Source organism: Apodemus sylvaticus, chromosome 7 (genome assembly GCF_947179515.1).
Source record: "Apodemus sylvaticus chromosome 7, mApoSyl1.1, whole genome shotgun sequence".
NCBI lineage: Eukaryota > Metazoa > Chordata > Mammalia > Rodentia > Muridae > Apodemus > Apodemus sylvaticus.
The window spans coordinates 576,059-590,236 of record NC_067478.1 but is presented as its reverse complement, the minus strand read 5'-3'; the positions used below and the strand labels follow the sequence as shown (position 1 = coordinate 590,236).

Genomic DNA, 14,178 nt, shown 5'->3' with positions numbered 1-14,178 from the left:
GACCAATTCTCCTCACTCTATCTTTCAGGAGGAAACAGCAGCCACCTTAGAATCAACTTTGCAGAGGGACTGTAGCTCAGTCTTAAGCTGTTTGTAAGGCATTCTGCTCTTAGTGTGTTGGTCAATCTACTCAAATGTGGGTCTTTGGGTTGTATCCAGTGCCCTTTTCTAAACCAAGCTGTGGAATTGAGGTGGCTCACAGATCCCAGAAGTGGAGTGGCTATCACAGAGGTCATGAAGAGCTCTGTGGCCATATGCAGGCGGGAAGAGTTAAAGTGTTGGTAGGGGACAGCACATATCCACACGAATGGCCAGAGCCTGCCCCCAGCTTGTCCTTGTGTGCAAGCAGGGTTTGGACACCGCATTCTCATTCCCGAGGCTTCTCAAGGCTAAATCCACTCCTTGCTCTGAAAAGGTTTTTACCCTTTAGCAACTTGATGTCAAAGGAGGCTGAGGCCTGTGTGGTTTATTCTCTGGAGACACCTTACAGCAGAGGCCATATTTCCACAGCTGTTGGAGTTAATGCTCTAACACTTAAAGGTCATAAGATAGTCTAATTTTAACCCAAAGTATCAAGCAGTAACTACATCAAATCTGGTGTGGCCCATGGTCAGCTTGTCTCTGTGACAGACCCTGGATGTTTATCTGCTTGCTGCCTAGGGCCAGAAGAAAACTCAAGGCTCGTACCAAGGTAGGAGTGTGGTCACCTTTAGCTGTTCAGGGCAATCATTTCCATTACTTCCTCAAACTATATATATATATATATATATATATATATATATATATAGTTTGATATATATATAATCAACTGAATCTAAAGAGCCTCACTTAATTGATATCACATTTCATGCACAGAAAAAGGAAGAAAGGAAGTAGATCATAGTTCCATATGCACAAACCAGAGGTTAAAGAGATGAGGAACAGAGAAAACCTTTATGACTTTAACTTAGCCAAAGATGTTTTAGATAGCAGAGCAAAAGCACTGTCCATAGATGCAAAGGCCGAACTTTCCTTCTGTGCAGGACTGTGGGTCAGCTCTTTGGAGGTAACATCCAACAGTCCTATAATTCATCCAGGTAACAGGAAGGTGAAAGTTGGAGCTGTGAAGCACTCAGTTAGGCCAACATGCTGCCCCTACCCATTGCACTCACCTCCGCCATACATCTGGCACAGGTAGGGGAAGCGCCATACATTGCCCAGGCCCACAGCATAGGAGACACAGGTGAGTAAGAACTGCAGGGGGTTGTCCCACTTTGGCCGCACCTTCTCCACAACCCCAGGATGGGCACACTCTGTTGACCTTGGTCTTCCTGGGTGTTGATTAGGGCCTCCAGAGCCTCCCCAGGGCTGTAGCTCCTCATTCTCTGGCAGGGAGCTCACATGTGCTGAAGGTGACTCCATCTTCTGAGACAACTCTCAGTGTAGAATGGGTAACACCTGTGACTCTTCTGCCCCACCCCAACCCCTATGTTTTTACTCTTTCCAGGACTCAGGACTCTGGAATCAGCTTTCGTCCCTACCAGGCTCTGGTGTGGGTTCCCTTCTTGACCAGTGCCTCCCTCTCTGACTCAACCTCACAGGTGGCCAGTTTAGACCCTCCCACTGACCTCTGGCCACATTCCTTTCTGTGTCCCTTGTCTCTCAAAGTCCAGGATTTCTGGGCTCCTCAGGTTGCTGTTTAGAGTGTGTCTGCAAAGAAATTCACAAAGATGATTGTATCTGCTGGAGACTGATGGTGAATTGGAAAATGTTTAGCTACAAACTGCAGAAAAACTCTGATCTACATACTTGTCAAAGTACATAGATCTATGTACTCTGTACAAACTCAGATCTATGTACTTTTATGGTACAAACACTCCCACAATGGCACATCTTGAGCTACCAATAAAATCTACTAAGTGCAATAGTGCATTATGTTGGGTTCCTGCCTTGCACACACAATGACAGAGCCTCAGGAGCATAACTGACAGTTAAAGGGTAGCAAGTAATCAGAGGCGGTGAGCTGAGCATTGTGTCTGATTTCTAATTTACACATCACTCAGGCCTTAGTAATAACTGTATTTAACAATCAAAGGGGATGGAGCTCAGTTCTCTGGGGCATCCAGATTCCCAGCACAGATGATTCAGTCCAGCTTAACCCCACCTGAGTGTTCCCAGGAAACTGCCCTGGTTAAAGGATGACTGCCTGTGGATGGGAACTTCACTGTGCCCACCAGAAACAGGATACAAAAGACCATCAAACTGTGTCACTTGAATTCTGGATGAAGGAAAGAAGGTGGGTACAGCTGTGGGCAGGGTTCTATAGTCTTATTGTACCAACCAAGAAGGTTATGCAATTTTCAATCATTTGCTCATCCTGGTGAGTACACTGTTAATTAATTATCAAAGTTTCTACTTTCCCCATATGAGAAAGTCCAAACTCCTTAATTCTGCTTGCAAAGAAAGCCTTGAAGATTTTTTTTATTTTGATGTTGTTGGTGTTGCAGTCTTCTTTTTTTTTTTTTAAGTTATTTTTATTTTGTGTGTTTTGCCTTCATATTTGTGTATTGTTTTACCTCTATCATTCATATATGCACAAATACATATCTGTGATCTATATGGAACTGGAACTGGTGCACTTATATCTGGAACTGGTGTTATGGACTGCTGTAAGCCATCATTTGAGTGCTGGAAACTGTACCCAGGTTCTCTGCAGGAACAGCCAGAGCTTTTAAGTGCTGAACCACTGCTCCAGCCTCCCTTTTGAGATGGAGATTTGCTAAGTTGCTTGCCTAGGTTAGGTCTTCAGTCTTCCTGCTTCAGCCTCTCAAATAGGTGGGGTTACAGGTTTATATTACCACACTCGGTTCATGTTGACTTCTAATTACAATTACATTATTTGAGATTTGTTTTGTGTCTTAAGGAAGATATGGTCTATTTGGAGGAAGTGTAATGTGCTGATGAGGATGTATATTCTATAGCTATTGTGTGGATACTCTATCTTTTTAAAATGATAATTGACCCCTTATCGTTATACAGTGATCTTCCTGTTTCTTTTTATGGGGTTGCATTGTTGTTTGTTTTGTTTTTTGAAACTGGTATAGCCTCAGTCTCCCAAATAGTGGGAATTCAGGCACACACTACCACCTCATGTAGCTCTTTTTAAAATTTTATTTTGTATTTTATTTAATATTCTAAATTACTCCATTCACTATCTCCAATATAAGTATTGTTCTTTTGTGCCTAGAACTAGCAAAGAACTTTTTTTCTGAAATATGACTTAGTACCATTCTCAAGAGAATTATTGAGAAATATCTTGCTCTACATAAGATCCACAGAAACCGAAGTAAAGCTATTTCATTCAACTGTGTTGTAGACGGCTCCCTGACTGACCTGGGTCAGCTTAGGATCTTTTGATTTTACAACAGTATAAAAGCAAAATGAATTCTTTAGAAGCTATAGTTTGAGTTTCAATGCTTTTTGAGGAAGCAATCTGAAGTAGGACACTGTGGAGAAATGGAGAATTCTGGTGGCCGCATGGCCTCTGGTGATCATTTGACTGTGAGCTACTGCCCTGACTGATGGTCAGGAAGGTAGGAGTAACAGATGCATTTTCAACTCAGGGTGCTCTTCAGTGTCCAGTGGATGCAGCAGTGTGTAAGCCCAGTGTGGATGAAAGAGTGTGGGAGCACAGCCCAAGAATGGAGTCCGGTAAGAATTCTGAGTGCTTGTGAGAAAACTCCAAGAAAACAAAAGGAGAGTCTCAGTGACCTCAGCTTCTTCAAATTTGGAATGTGTTTTCATGACCCTCCCAGGTGTAGCCAATAGGAGTGATTTTACTTCAAACTATTTATTACAACTGACTATTGTTATTTGTTTATATGCCTCTGTGGAAAAACATACTTTTGCCACAGGTAGTTTGTCTTTGTAATTGTAAACAGCTTGAGGTCATGAGAACTTTACTCAAATGACCTTTCTTAACCCTCAAAGTATAAGTTGTCTGATGCTCTGAATAAAGTTGGCTGTTGCTTTAGACTTTAGTCTGCCTCAGTTTTAGGCTCCATGCTCCCAGGTTCCACTGCCTATAGGGGGGTGAACAGAGGAACATCTGTATTTCATGATATCATGACCTTACCTGTCTGTTTCCATAAGTAAAACTGTTCCACAGAAGTGACTTCCCTTTATAACTGGAAATGCTCAATGGTGTATTTAATTCTTTACAAGTACTGGATGTAAGTATTTCTAAATGCGCCATGTTCTTTTTTCTCTTTTTTAATTGGCTCTGCCCTGGCTCTCAGATTTAACTGCATATTGGATTCACCTGAGAAATTTAAAAACTATGCAAGGCCTGGTCCCACTCTCGGGATTTCTGATGGATGCTGGGAACTTTTCAATGCTCCCAGGTGTTTAGAATGGCAGACATGTTGGGCATGCTGAAATAGAAATAGACTAATAACATTGGAAAGCCTTCCTCTTTTGACCTCTGAGGGTGTGTGATTTTGAGACCTTGACTGTGACTGACCCCAGGAAGGCACAAAAAGTGCAGAAACAGTGACTACGCCTGAGAAGAGGGGACAGATTTTTGAGAAGTTAGGAATAGACTCTGCTGTGCTTGACAAGAGCTGGGCCCACTCCTCAAGCCTAAAAACAGCCTGATGAGAAATCAGGAGTAAACATTTAGGTAAATAAATGTCTTGTCTTACATTTTATGGACAGTGATCATTCTGACACCAGGTATCAAGAAAAAAAATGGGGTTGATGATGGAATGGCAGCTAAAATAGTGAAAACCCTTCTATTTTTAAAGTAAGTCACAGGTCTATATCTAAAGATTTGCTTTGGGAAATACATCATCACTACCCACCTTTTTAGACTTATATATTACTGTAATTTATGTGATGTATTTTTGTGTATGTCTATACAGGTGTATGCAGATAACAACAAGGAGAGTAGACAATGTCGAATCCCCTGGAGCTGGAGCTGTTGGAGGTTGTAGGCCTCCCAATATGGATGCTAAGAACCAAACTTTGGTCCACTGCAAATGTAGCAAAGATTTAGCCAGGAAAATTTCTCTCCAGCCCTGCAAAAGGCCTTCCTAGTGCTTACATTTGCTATTGGTATATGAGAGAAATAAAAGACATCTCAAGCTGATGTTCCAAGTGATGCCTACACATTTTCAATGGTGTCTGCAAAGACAGATCCAGAGAAATCCTTCAATTCCATGAGTTCAGCAGAGCAAAGATCGTTAGTACAGGAAGAACTCTCAGTCTTGATGAACCTTGATCTACTTTATTATGATAAAAAAGAAAAAAGACATTCACATGGTGCATGAATAACAGCCATAAATATGGATATTTTCAGCTACACACTGCTCTGTGTGATTTTTATACATTTTAGAAAGTATTATTATGCAGACGTGAATGAAGATGGTTGCAAGTGATGTTTATAGCAAAGTTAGAGTTACTTGTATCCTTATGGATGCATCTGACACTGAAACCCTAGGGATGGGAGTGTCTGTTCAGATTTCTTGTGCAGTCTAGAGTTGTAGAAAGGTTGGTCCTGGCCCACTGTGAGGAACCTTAGATTCAGAGAAGGGTGACTCCCATTGGAACCCCAGGAAAAGTCTCTTAGTGACTTTATAGTCACTAAGGCCATTATATCCCGGTAGCATTTAGAGAGTAGTCAGGGAACAGAGATATTACATATTCATTGTGACTTTAAAGAAAATAATTATATTAAATCTAATATGTCACCTTACATGTTTCAAAACCTTTGACTCTGGTTGAAAAGCAACTACCCTCTAGTATTTTGTTTTCTTTTAAGCCAAAAAAAAAAAAAAGAGTAATTGCTTGTTTGGCTCCTTAGAGTTATAGTCAAGTTCTAATGACAGATTACCTTAAATTCTAGAACTTACTAGAATCAAGAAAACAGCAGTCTTCAATACTGGCCTTAACCTTTGATGACAAAGAGGCTACAAGGTGTGACCTTCAGATGGCAGAAGATGGAGGGCCTCTCCTAAGGGATGTGGTCCCCTCCCTGAGGTGGTCTTCTTCTGCTAAGCTCCCTAATCTTCTTTACAGATTCAGGAGGCCAGTAATACCAGCAGGCAGTAACTGTGAAACAGAGTGGCTGACTTCAGGCTCTGGGAGGTCCATTCTTAGGCCACTGGGGCAGAGCCTCCCCTCTTGAGTCGGTTCCTGATGAAAGTCCCCAGGGCCACCAGGGGAATGCACATGGTAGATGAAGCCACCAGCAAACCGATGACAGCTAGTGCATGTGGGGGATAATCCTTGGTCACCAGCTGGCCCTGGGAGAAGAGACTGAGCATCAGGGGAAGGTCCCTCCTATCAAATCCAAGAGAGCTACTCACCCAAGCCTTCTATGGAGGAGAGATGCACAACAGTGAGAAGGAAGAGGCCTGTGATGCTTCATGGATCTGCAGTTCACAGCAAGCCTTCAGAGAAACCATGCCCATTTTCTCTATATGCCGTGAAGATAGATAATTCTGGCCCTTTCAAGCATATGTGAGCTGTGTGTGAAGCTCTCCAAAAGAATGCCATAAAAATAGTCTATCTAGTACCTTACTCTGAGGCCCTAAATGTACCACCACAGATAAGAACTTTGGTAGAAATGCTCTGTATGAATCTTACTATGTGGCACCCCAGAGGAACCAGCACTTGTAGGGGAAGTTCCCCTGGGATGCTGTGAGGTGACTTTTACAGTCTCCATACACCATGGTTACAAACTCAGAGCCCGGTTCTGCTGTATAGATTGAGTATCTGAAACTTCTTGATGAAGCTCCCATCCTGTCTATCACCTGTAACCTCCCCACAGCACAACAATGGCTCCTTGTGTCAGACACTGAAGGGCTGTGTTATGAAGTGACATTGTTGGCTCTGCTCTGTTCCTCAGGCCTGCAGGAACATCACATACCTGAGTAGCGTCCCAGGCTTGGTACTGCAGTGTTCCCGTGAGGATGTAGTCACTCAGGTAGAAGATAAAGAGGCCGATGATGAGCAGTGGACTCACAAACGCCCACATGACCTTCCAGTACCAGTTGAGGGTGCGGCCAGTCATGGCCTGCAGGTCACTTTCAAATCTGTTTGGACCACAGGGAGAGATCCTGGAGGGAGGGGCTGCAGTTTGCATACCCTCTGCACTTAGGAAGATGCTATTCTGGTTACCAGTGATCTTTGAGTGTGACCCAGAAGCCATCTGATCTTTTCCTGGGAGAGGTGTTAAGAAACAGGGCTGAGGTTGCCCGAGGGGAGAATGACCAAGAAGGAAGGGGTCATCTCCCCAGTGTTGGCCTTCAGAGGAAGGCTCCTGGTGTGGACCTGAGGGTAGTTCCTAGAGAAGATGGGGCCAGGGTGCATGGTGGAGGAGGATGCCAGTCCCCTCAGTCCACATGACTAGGGTGACATTGACTCTCTTCCCACCCATCCACTGTGCCCATTGTGATGGGTCTAAGTGCTCCCTATTGCTCCTTGAGATGGTCTCAGAAGAGTCTCTTTGTGCTTGGAAGAGCGGGGCAAGTGGAGCAAGACCAAAACTTCTAGGCTGCAGCCCAAAGATCACCCTCTGTAGTCTCATCTTGACCATATTCTGACTTTCTCCTTTTTCTTGCTTGGTTTTTTGCCTACACTAGCAACAGCACTGAAGTATTCATTTACCATGAAATTGATGGGTCAATCCCATAGGTTGCAGTACTTACATGTGTAAATTTAAAAATATTTTAAAACTTAAGGACCTGAGCTACCTCTATTTCTCAGAAGAGAAGCCAGGGAATTTGATGAGGGCTCTCAGTCTGGGTGGCTTGGGGCCAGATAAGATACCATTGACAGCAGCTGCAGCCACAACCTCCTTGTACCTTCTACCATGTCCATGTATGGTTGTGAAGAGCTCTGCCTGTTCCATTCTGCTGGCTGAACTGGACTCTAGTTTCCCATCACAAATATACAATGAGAACAACAGGACTAAGGTTGGAAAATGCCTCTTGTTTCCCCCCTATTCAGTTCTGAATTGAGAAAGGTAGGGGAGCTGGCTGCAGCAGTGAGAACTCTTCCTGGAGACCACTAGATGGCAATGTCTCCTGCATGAGCAGAAGGCTCCTCTTGTCCTTTATCAGGATCACAGTCAGGGCTCCTGTTTCTCTCTCCTTCACATCACTTTCCACCACTTCCTGGGCTATATAACTGTGTGTCCTCTTCAGTTAAGTCACCCCTATGGAGCTGAAGTTCAGACCTCTCTTTAACTTTCTGCTACACTGAAAAACCACTCCATGACTAGTCTCTCTCCCTGAAAATTTCTGGGTGATCATTTATATGTCTTCATATTGGGAAATCCAGTCATCCAGTCTCTTAACGGCTTCAATTTGTTGTAAGCAGATGGAGAACATAAGAAGAAAGGATTCCCAAGTTGGTTTGGGAATGTGACCAATTGTAATCCCTCTTCAGCTTCCAGGCATGTTTAAGACTCTGCGTGCTAGGGGGAAGCCACCAATCTGATTTTACCTAACTTATCTACTGAAACAACTGGTCACTGAAGATGCTTCAGCATGTCACAGGACCCTGGCTCTTCAGTGGATTTGGGGGCACACTTCTCAATGGACATCCAACTCTTTGGAGTGTTATGGCTGGTTTTACCTAAGCCCAAAACAGTTTAGATCATCATAAAAATCTAAGGAAGAGGGAAGGATAGGTCTTTGACCCAGATCACATTCAAACACGGCTCAGCAGTATGTCCCTGAATCCCCTTTATGGACTCACTCAGCAGGGCTGGTGACTTGAGGCCCTATGGTTCTCAAGGGTTCCTCATTGTTGCTGCTTGATGAAAAAAAGAAAAAAAGGAAAATAAAATTCTACACTAGTAGGTCTCAGCATCTAGTCCCCAGAACTCCAAGCTTCTGCATTCCTGGACCTCAACCAGACACCAGCAATGTTTTCACAAGACCTCCCCAGGTAGTGTGATGATGCTCAGCCTTACACATTCTATCACCTGGAAGGCCAAAACCATCCCAGTGCTGGCTGGGGCACCAAGGTAGAAATCTGACCACATCCATACTCTGTCTCTCTCTGTCTCTCTCTGTGTCTCTGTCTCTCTCTCATTTTCATTTTTTTCTTTTCTCTTTTCTTTTTGTCTTTCTTTCTTTGTTTCTTTCTTTGTTTCTTTCTTTGTTTCCTTCTTTCTTTCTTTCTTTCTTTCTTTCTTTCTTTCTTTCTTTTTTTTTTTTTCAGACAAATTTTGCTGTGTAGCCTGTTCATCCTGAAACTCACACCATAGACCAGGCTGACCTTGAACTCAGCGATCCACCTATGCTGAGATTAAAGTTTTGCACCACCATGCCCAGTGAGGCTGAATTTTCTAAGTTAACTCAGGTCAGGGTTCTTGGAAAGTTCTGATGGTGGGGGAAGATCAAAGAATCTAATTCTGGAGGCAGAGTCTCCTCCTTGCCCAGAAAGCCATGAGTCCAGCAGGGTCAACAGGGAAGCATGTCATGGTACAAAATGAAAAACAGGCAGCAGAAAAAATGCTGTTAGTTGCTGGCAAACTGACAAAGCAAGAGATGACCGAGATCTGAGGGCAAAGACCAAACTGACAGGCCTGGAATCTAAAATGGGTATGCCCACAGAGGAAGGATAGTTTTCATATGAGTGTGGCCCTGTAGCTTAGCTGCCCCATGTAGAAGGCAGGGTTTGGGGTTTCCTTACCTCTTCAGCCCATACACATAGCACACAGCGATGGTCTCCACCAGCACAATGAGCAGCAGGGACAGCGTGGCTGCATAGTCATTGAATATATCAAACCAGTAGTTCCCAGCCTCCATGGTGAACACCATGCCAACGGCACAGTTGATGAGACACACCAGGCCTGGAACACAAGATCACTGCTCATCTCTCTGGGTCTCCCTATTCTCATCCCACATTATATGCCAACAGGAGACACGGGACCCTAGGTATACTTTAGGTTTTTGTTTTTTTGTTTTTGGATTTGGTTTTTTTGAGACAGGGTTTCTCTGTATAGCCCTGGCTGTCTTGGAACTCACTCTGTAGACCAGGCTGGCTTCGAACTCAGAAATCCACCTGCCTCTGCCTCCCAGAGTGCTGGGATTACAGGCGTGTGCCACCACCGCCCCGCCCTAGGTATACTTTAAAGGGTAGGTTCACCCACATGAGATATAGGAGCTGCTCTGCAGGTGATATCAGCTCATGGAAAAGGAATTGGGGACAGAACATACAACTGGGCTGCAGAGACCCAGTCCCAGGAAGGATGCCAGGTGCTGGGGGTTTCTGAGTAAAGAGTAGCTTTCAGTGAGCAACATGAAGATTGGATAGAGACTTGTTTTACTCATCAGAGGAAGAGGATGCCACAGAGTCCTCACAACCCTGCTTGGGTCACATGAGAGTGAAGTTAATGAGTAGCCATCATGGGAAAGACTAGTTCCTTTACTAACAACCTCACAGTCAAATGCATGAAGAAGTGGTATGTGCTCTTACAATGAATTATATATCAGATGGGACCAGGGACTGACAATTGCCCAGTGCAGCTCACTGACAGGTTCTGAGTGTTGACAGCAGGCCTACAATATCTTTGTTAATGACTTTCAAGAGCAGAAGCAAACACAAGTAGCATTAGAAGTCAGAACAGGGTGGTCCGATGGGGGACTTGTTGCCTGGAGAGTATGTGCATAGAGCTCCTCCTGTTCTGGGAGCAGGACATACTGTTCTTGGTTCTCCTGGTCTGGGAAATGGACAGTTGATGACTGTTATCCTTCAATTAAAACAAAAACAGATGGGGGCTCTCAAAGTCTGGAGACCTGAGTGCAGGCTGGGGAGTTAGCCATTTCCCAAGGGTGGGCAGACCGACCACCTCACTTCCCTGGGATGTAGTGAGTTCCTAGTCCATCTCCCAGGGCTGAGTACATAGTACAGGAACGCTGTTAGACTCCTAGAGCCTGCTTCTGGAGTTGGTTTAGAAGCACAAGGCTGTTGAGGAAACCATTCCACCATTTGTCTTGCAATTCCCTGCCCACCCATGCCCTGCCTCCTCAGCAATGTGTCCTGACCTGAAATGGCCTCCTTGGGCAGGTAGCTGGAGATGACCTTGCTGTCAGTCAGCGGGGTAAGGATGGCCGCTGTGTTTCCAAGCATGCTTCCTATACCCAGCATCAGCAGCATGAAGAAGTAGAGCACTGACCAGAGTTGGGACACTTCCATGTTTTTAATGGCCTCAGTGTAGACGATGAAGGCCAGGCCTGTGCCCTGGACAGCCTGAGAGTAATTAAAAAACACTGGTTACACACCTGAGCCAAGAGGGAGGCGAAGTGGAATATCATAGTTTGTGTTTGAACAGTATGCCCCCAACTGCTGTACTTTTGGAGATGTATATAACTTTCATCTGTTTTTTTTTTTCCTGCATAAAATTTCTCTGTATAACTGTCCTTGTTATTCTGGAACTAGCTTTGCATAACAGGCTGGCTTTGAACTCATAGAGATCCTCTTGCCTCTGTCTAAGTGCTGGGATAAAAGATGTGCAGCACTATACCCAGCTAGAGATGTCCATAACTTTTAGGAGTTGTAATATCACTGGAGAAAGTAGATCATTGGGTAAGTTTTACATCATTTTCTACTTATATGATGTATTATAATAAATATTATTTATATTATTGTTGTGGTCTTATAGCCTTCTGTTCTTTGCTTCCTGGTCCATCTATAGTTAAGAGTCTTGGCTTCACATTGTCATGAACTCTGCGACCTTCTCCACCATGATAGACTGTGCCCTCTCACTCCGAGAAGCAGAATAATCCCTCACCCTGTTAGTCTCTTCTTGTCATATATTTGGTTAGAGCAACAAAAATTCTGTATTGACTAATATAAAAATATAGGTAAGCTCAATGGTATAAGCATAGTGAAAATAGTCAGCCTTAGGAACAGATAAGGATATGATAACACTTGTACAAAGTTAAAAATGAAAATTAATATATTACAAAGCAATGGTTTCACTATTATCACCAGAAACCATCAGTTCTAAGCAATGTCAGTGTTAAAATCCTCCCTACTCCCACCACTCCTGGGGTGGTCTGATCCTTCTTCTATGCCCATGGCTACCATAGAAACACCATGTGATAACAATTAGAATAAATAAGTAACTTAAAAAAGACAGTGTCTTCAATAATAAACATAATTATTGGTTTAAAGGATCATCATAAAGTTAATAATACCAGATTAGATATGGCTAGAGAGACAATTCATGAATAGGGAGATATATCTTAGGGTAAATTCTCTTCAGCTTAATATAGTTTCACCTAAAGATTCACTAAACATGGACTAATGATGTCTTTGTAACTAGTGAGCTGTAATTTAACTTGATGTGTAATAGACTTCTATCTTTATAAAAAGCTGCTGAATCTCAGACAACCACAACAGCCCAGCTTCAGCAAACTATCGGCTGCCAACTGCTTAAAACAAGGATCAAATAAGGCAAATATAAGTTTTATTTAACTGAACCATCTCTAAAGTTCACTTACATTTTCTTTTCTATGTGCATTGGTGTTTTGCAGACAGATGTGAACTGCTGTGTAGGTGGTGGGAAATGAACCTGGGTCCTTTAGAAGAGCAGCCAATGGTCTTAACTTCTGAGGCATCTCTCCAGCCCACTCACTTCCATTTTCTGTATATCATTTTCTTTTCTGTTGCTATATGTACAGCCTGTACGTGAGTGGGTAGAATATCCCAAACTTCTTTTTGCCTAGTATCTTTCTAATTACAGAGTCAAGTCGATTAAGATCTGTAAAGATGACTTGCTATTAGATTCTGCTTTACTTACTTTTCAGTTATTGTGCAAAACTGCCATGACTAAAACAATATAAAAGAGTCTAATTTGAGGCTCATACGTGTAGAGGATTAGACCATCATGGAGGGAGTATGGCAGCAGGTAGGCAGACAACCATAGTGTTGGAGCAGTAGCTGAGAGCTTACATCCCTCTATACAAGTAGGAGGTAGAGGGAACTACCTCAAAGCCCACCCCACATATAGCTCCTCCAATGAGGAGCTACACTTCTTAATCCTTCTCAAATAGTTCCACCAACTGAGACCAAGAATTCAAAAATAAGAGCTTATGGGGGCCATTTTAATTTAAACCACCAACCATATCCTACTCCTTGATTGTCATGGGCTTGTGGCCATATCACAATGTGAAATGCTTTTAGTCCAACTCTCAAACTCACTATAGTTTTTCATGGTCAGACCACTATTTTAAAGTCCAAAATCTTTTCTGAGACTCAAGATGACTTCTTAATTGTAACTGCCTTGTGAAAGTAAATTACATACTCTCAATATACATTGACACAGAATATACATTACCATTCCAAAAGGGAGGAATGGGGACAGAGTGAAAAAAATACTGGACCAAAGCAAGACCAAAAACCCTGCAGGGCCAACTCCAAATCCTGTAGCTTTATATCAGCTGTCAAAGGGCTCAGATGGCTCCTCCCTTGCAGTTTTGCTGACTGCATCATGTGTCTTTCTCTCTCGGTTTGCTCCCACTCTCTACTGAAGCTCTCTCTCCTTGGCAGGTATCTCACAGGATTCTGGCATCTCCAACATCTCGGGCTCTCCAACATAATCCAGGCTTCGCTTTCACAGCTTCATGTATGGCTTCTCTGGGCTTCTATGCAGGAATTCCCCTGCCACACACCTGGCCTCAGAGGCTTCTCTTAACTGCAGAGGAAGATTCCACAATTCCTTTACTTCTATATCCCCAGGACTCTAAAGCCAGAACTACCTGGCCAATACTGCCAAGTTCGGCCTCTTGAGTTGGAACCTGTTCCCTTTTTGAATTACATTTGCATAACATTTCCCCCTGTTGCAGCTTTTTAGTAGCAGAAAATTTCTTAAGGCATTTCCTTTTTACACGTAGGATTAGCTGTGGGTGGGGGTCTTGCTCTGAGGACAACGCTCCCTTTATTCCATTTTACCTCAGATCTCAGTTTCTCCTTATCTCTTTCAGTACAAACATTAAATTTTGTGGTGTTTTTTTCTCCACCTCAAACTGTACATTTTGTCTTTCTTTTTGCCCTACTTTTTATTTCTCATTGTAGCCTTACATAGGAATGGTTACTAATAACCATGCAACAGAGTAAATATTAGGCTGTCTTAAAATCTCCTCTGCCAATAAAATTAGTCCAAAAAAATCTCAATTT

General features: G+C 43.2%; 1 protein-coding gene across 4 annotated transcripts in view; it reads right to left on the bottom strand.

The window, feature by feature from the left end:
• Positions 1-14,178, bottom strand: part of Slc6a20 (solute carrier family 6 member 20) — an 88,460-nt gene that overhangs the window by 43,630 nt on the left and 30,652 nt on the right. For 3 of the 4 annotated variants that reach the window (XM_052186865.1, XM_052186864.1, XM_052186863.1), the window contains 4 exons: positions 11,043-11,247; positions 9,688-9,847; positions 6,911-7,076; positions 5,251-6,284 (listed from right to left, as the gene is read on the bottom strand). In XM_052186865.1, coding sequence (XP_052042825.1) covers positions 6,135-6,284; positions 6,911-7,076; positions 9,688-9,847; positions 11,043-11,247 — 681 coding nt within the window. In that variant the 3' untranslated portion in view covers positions 5,251-6,134. Of the gene's footprint in view, positions 1-1,151; positions 6,285-6,910; positions 7,077-9,687; positions 9,848-11,042; positions 11,248-14,178 lie in introns of those variants that run through there. The other variant, XM_052186866.1, reaches the window with a different exon arrangement.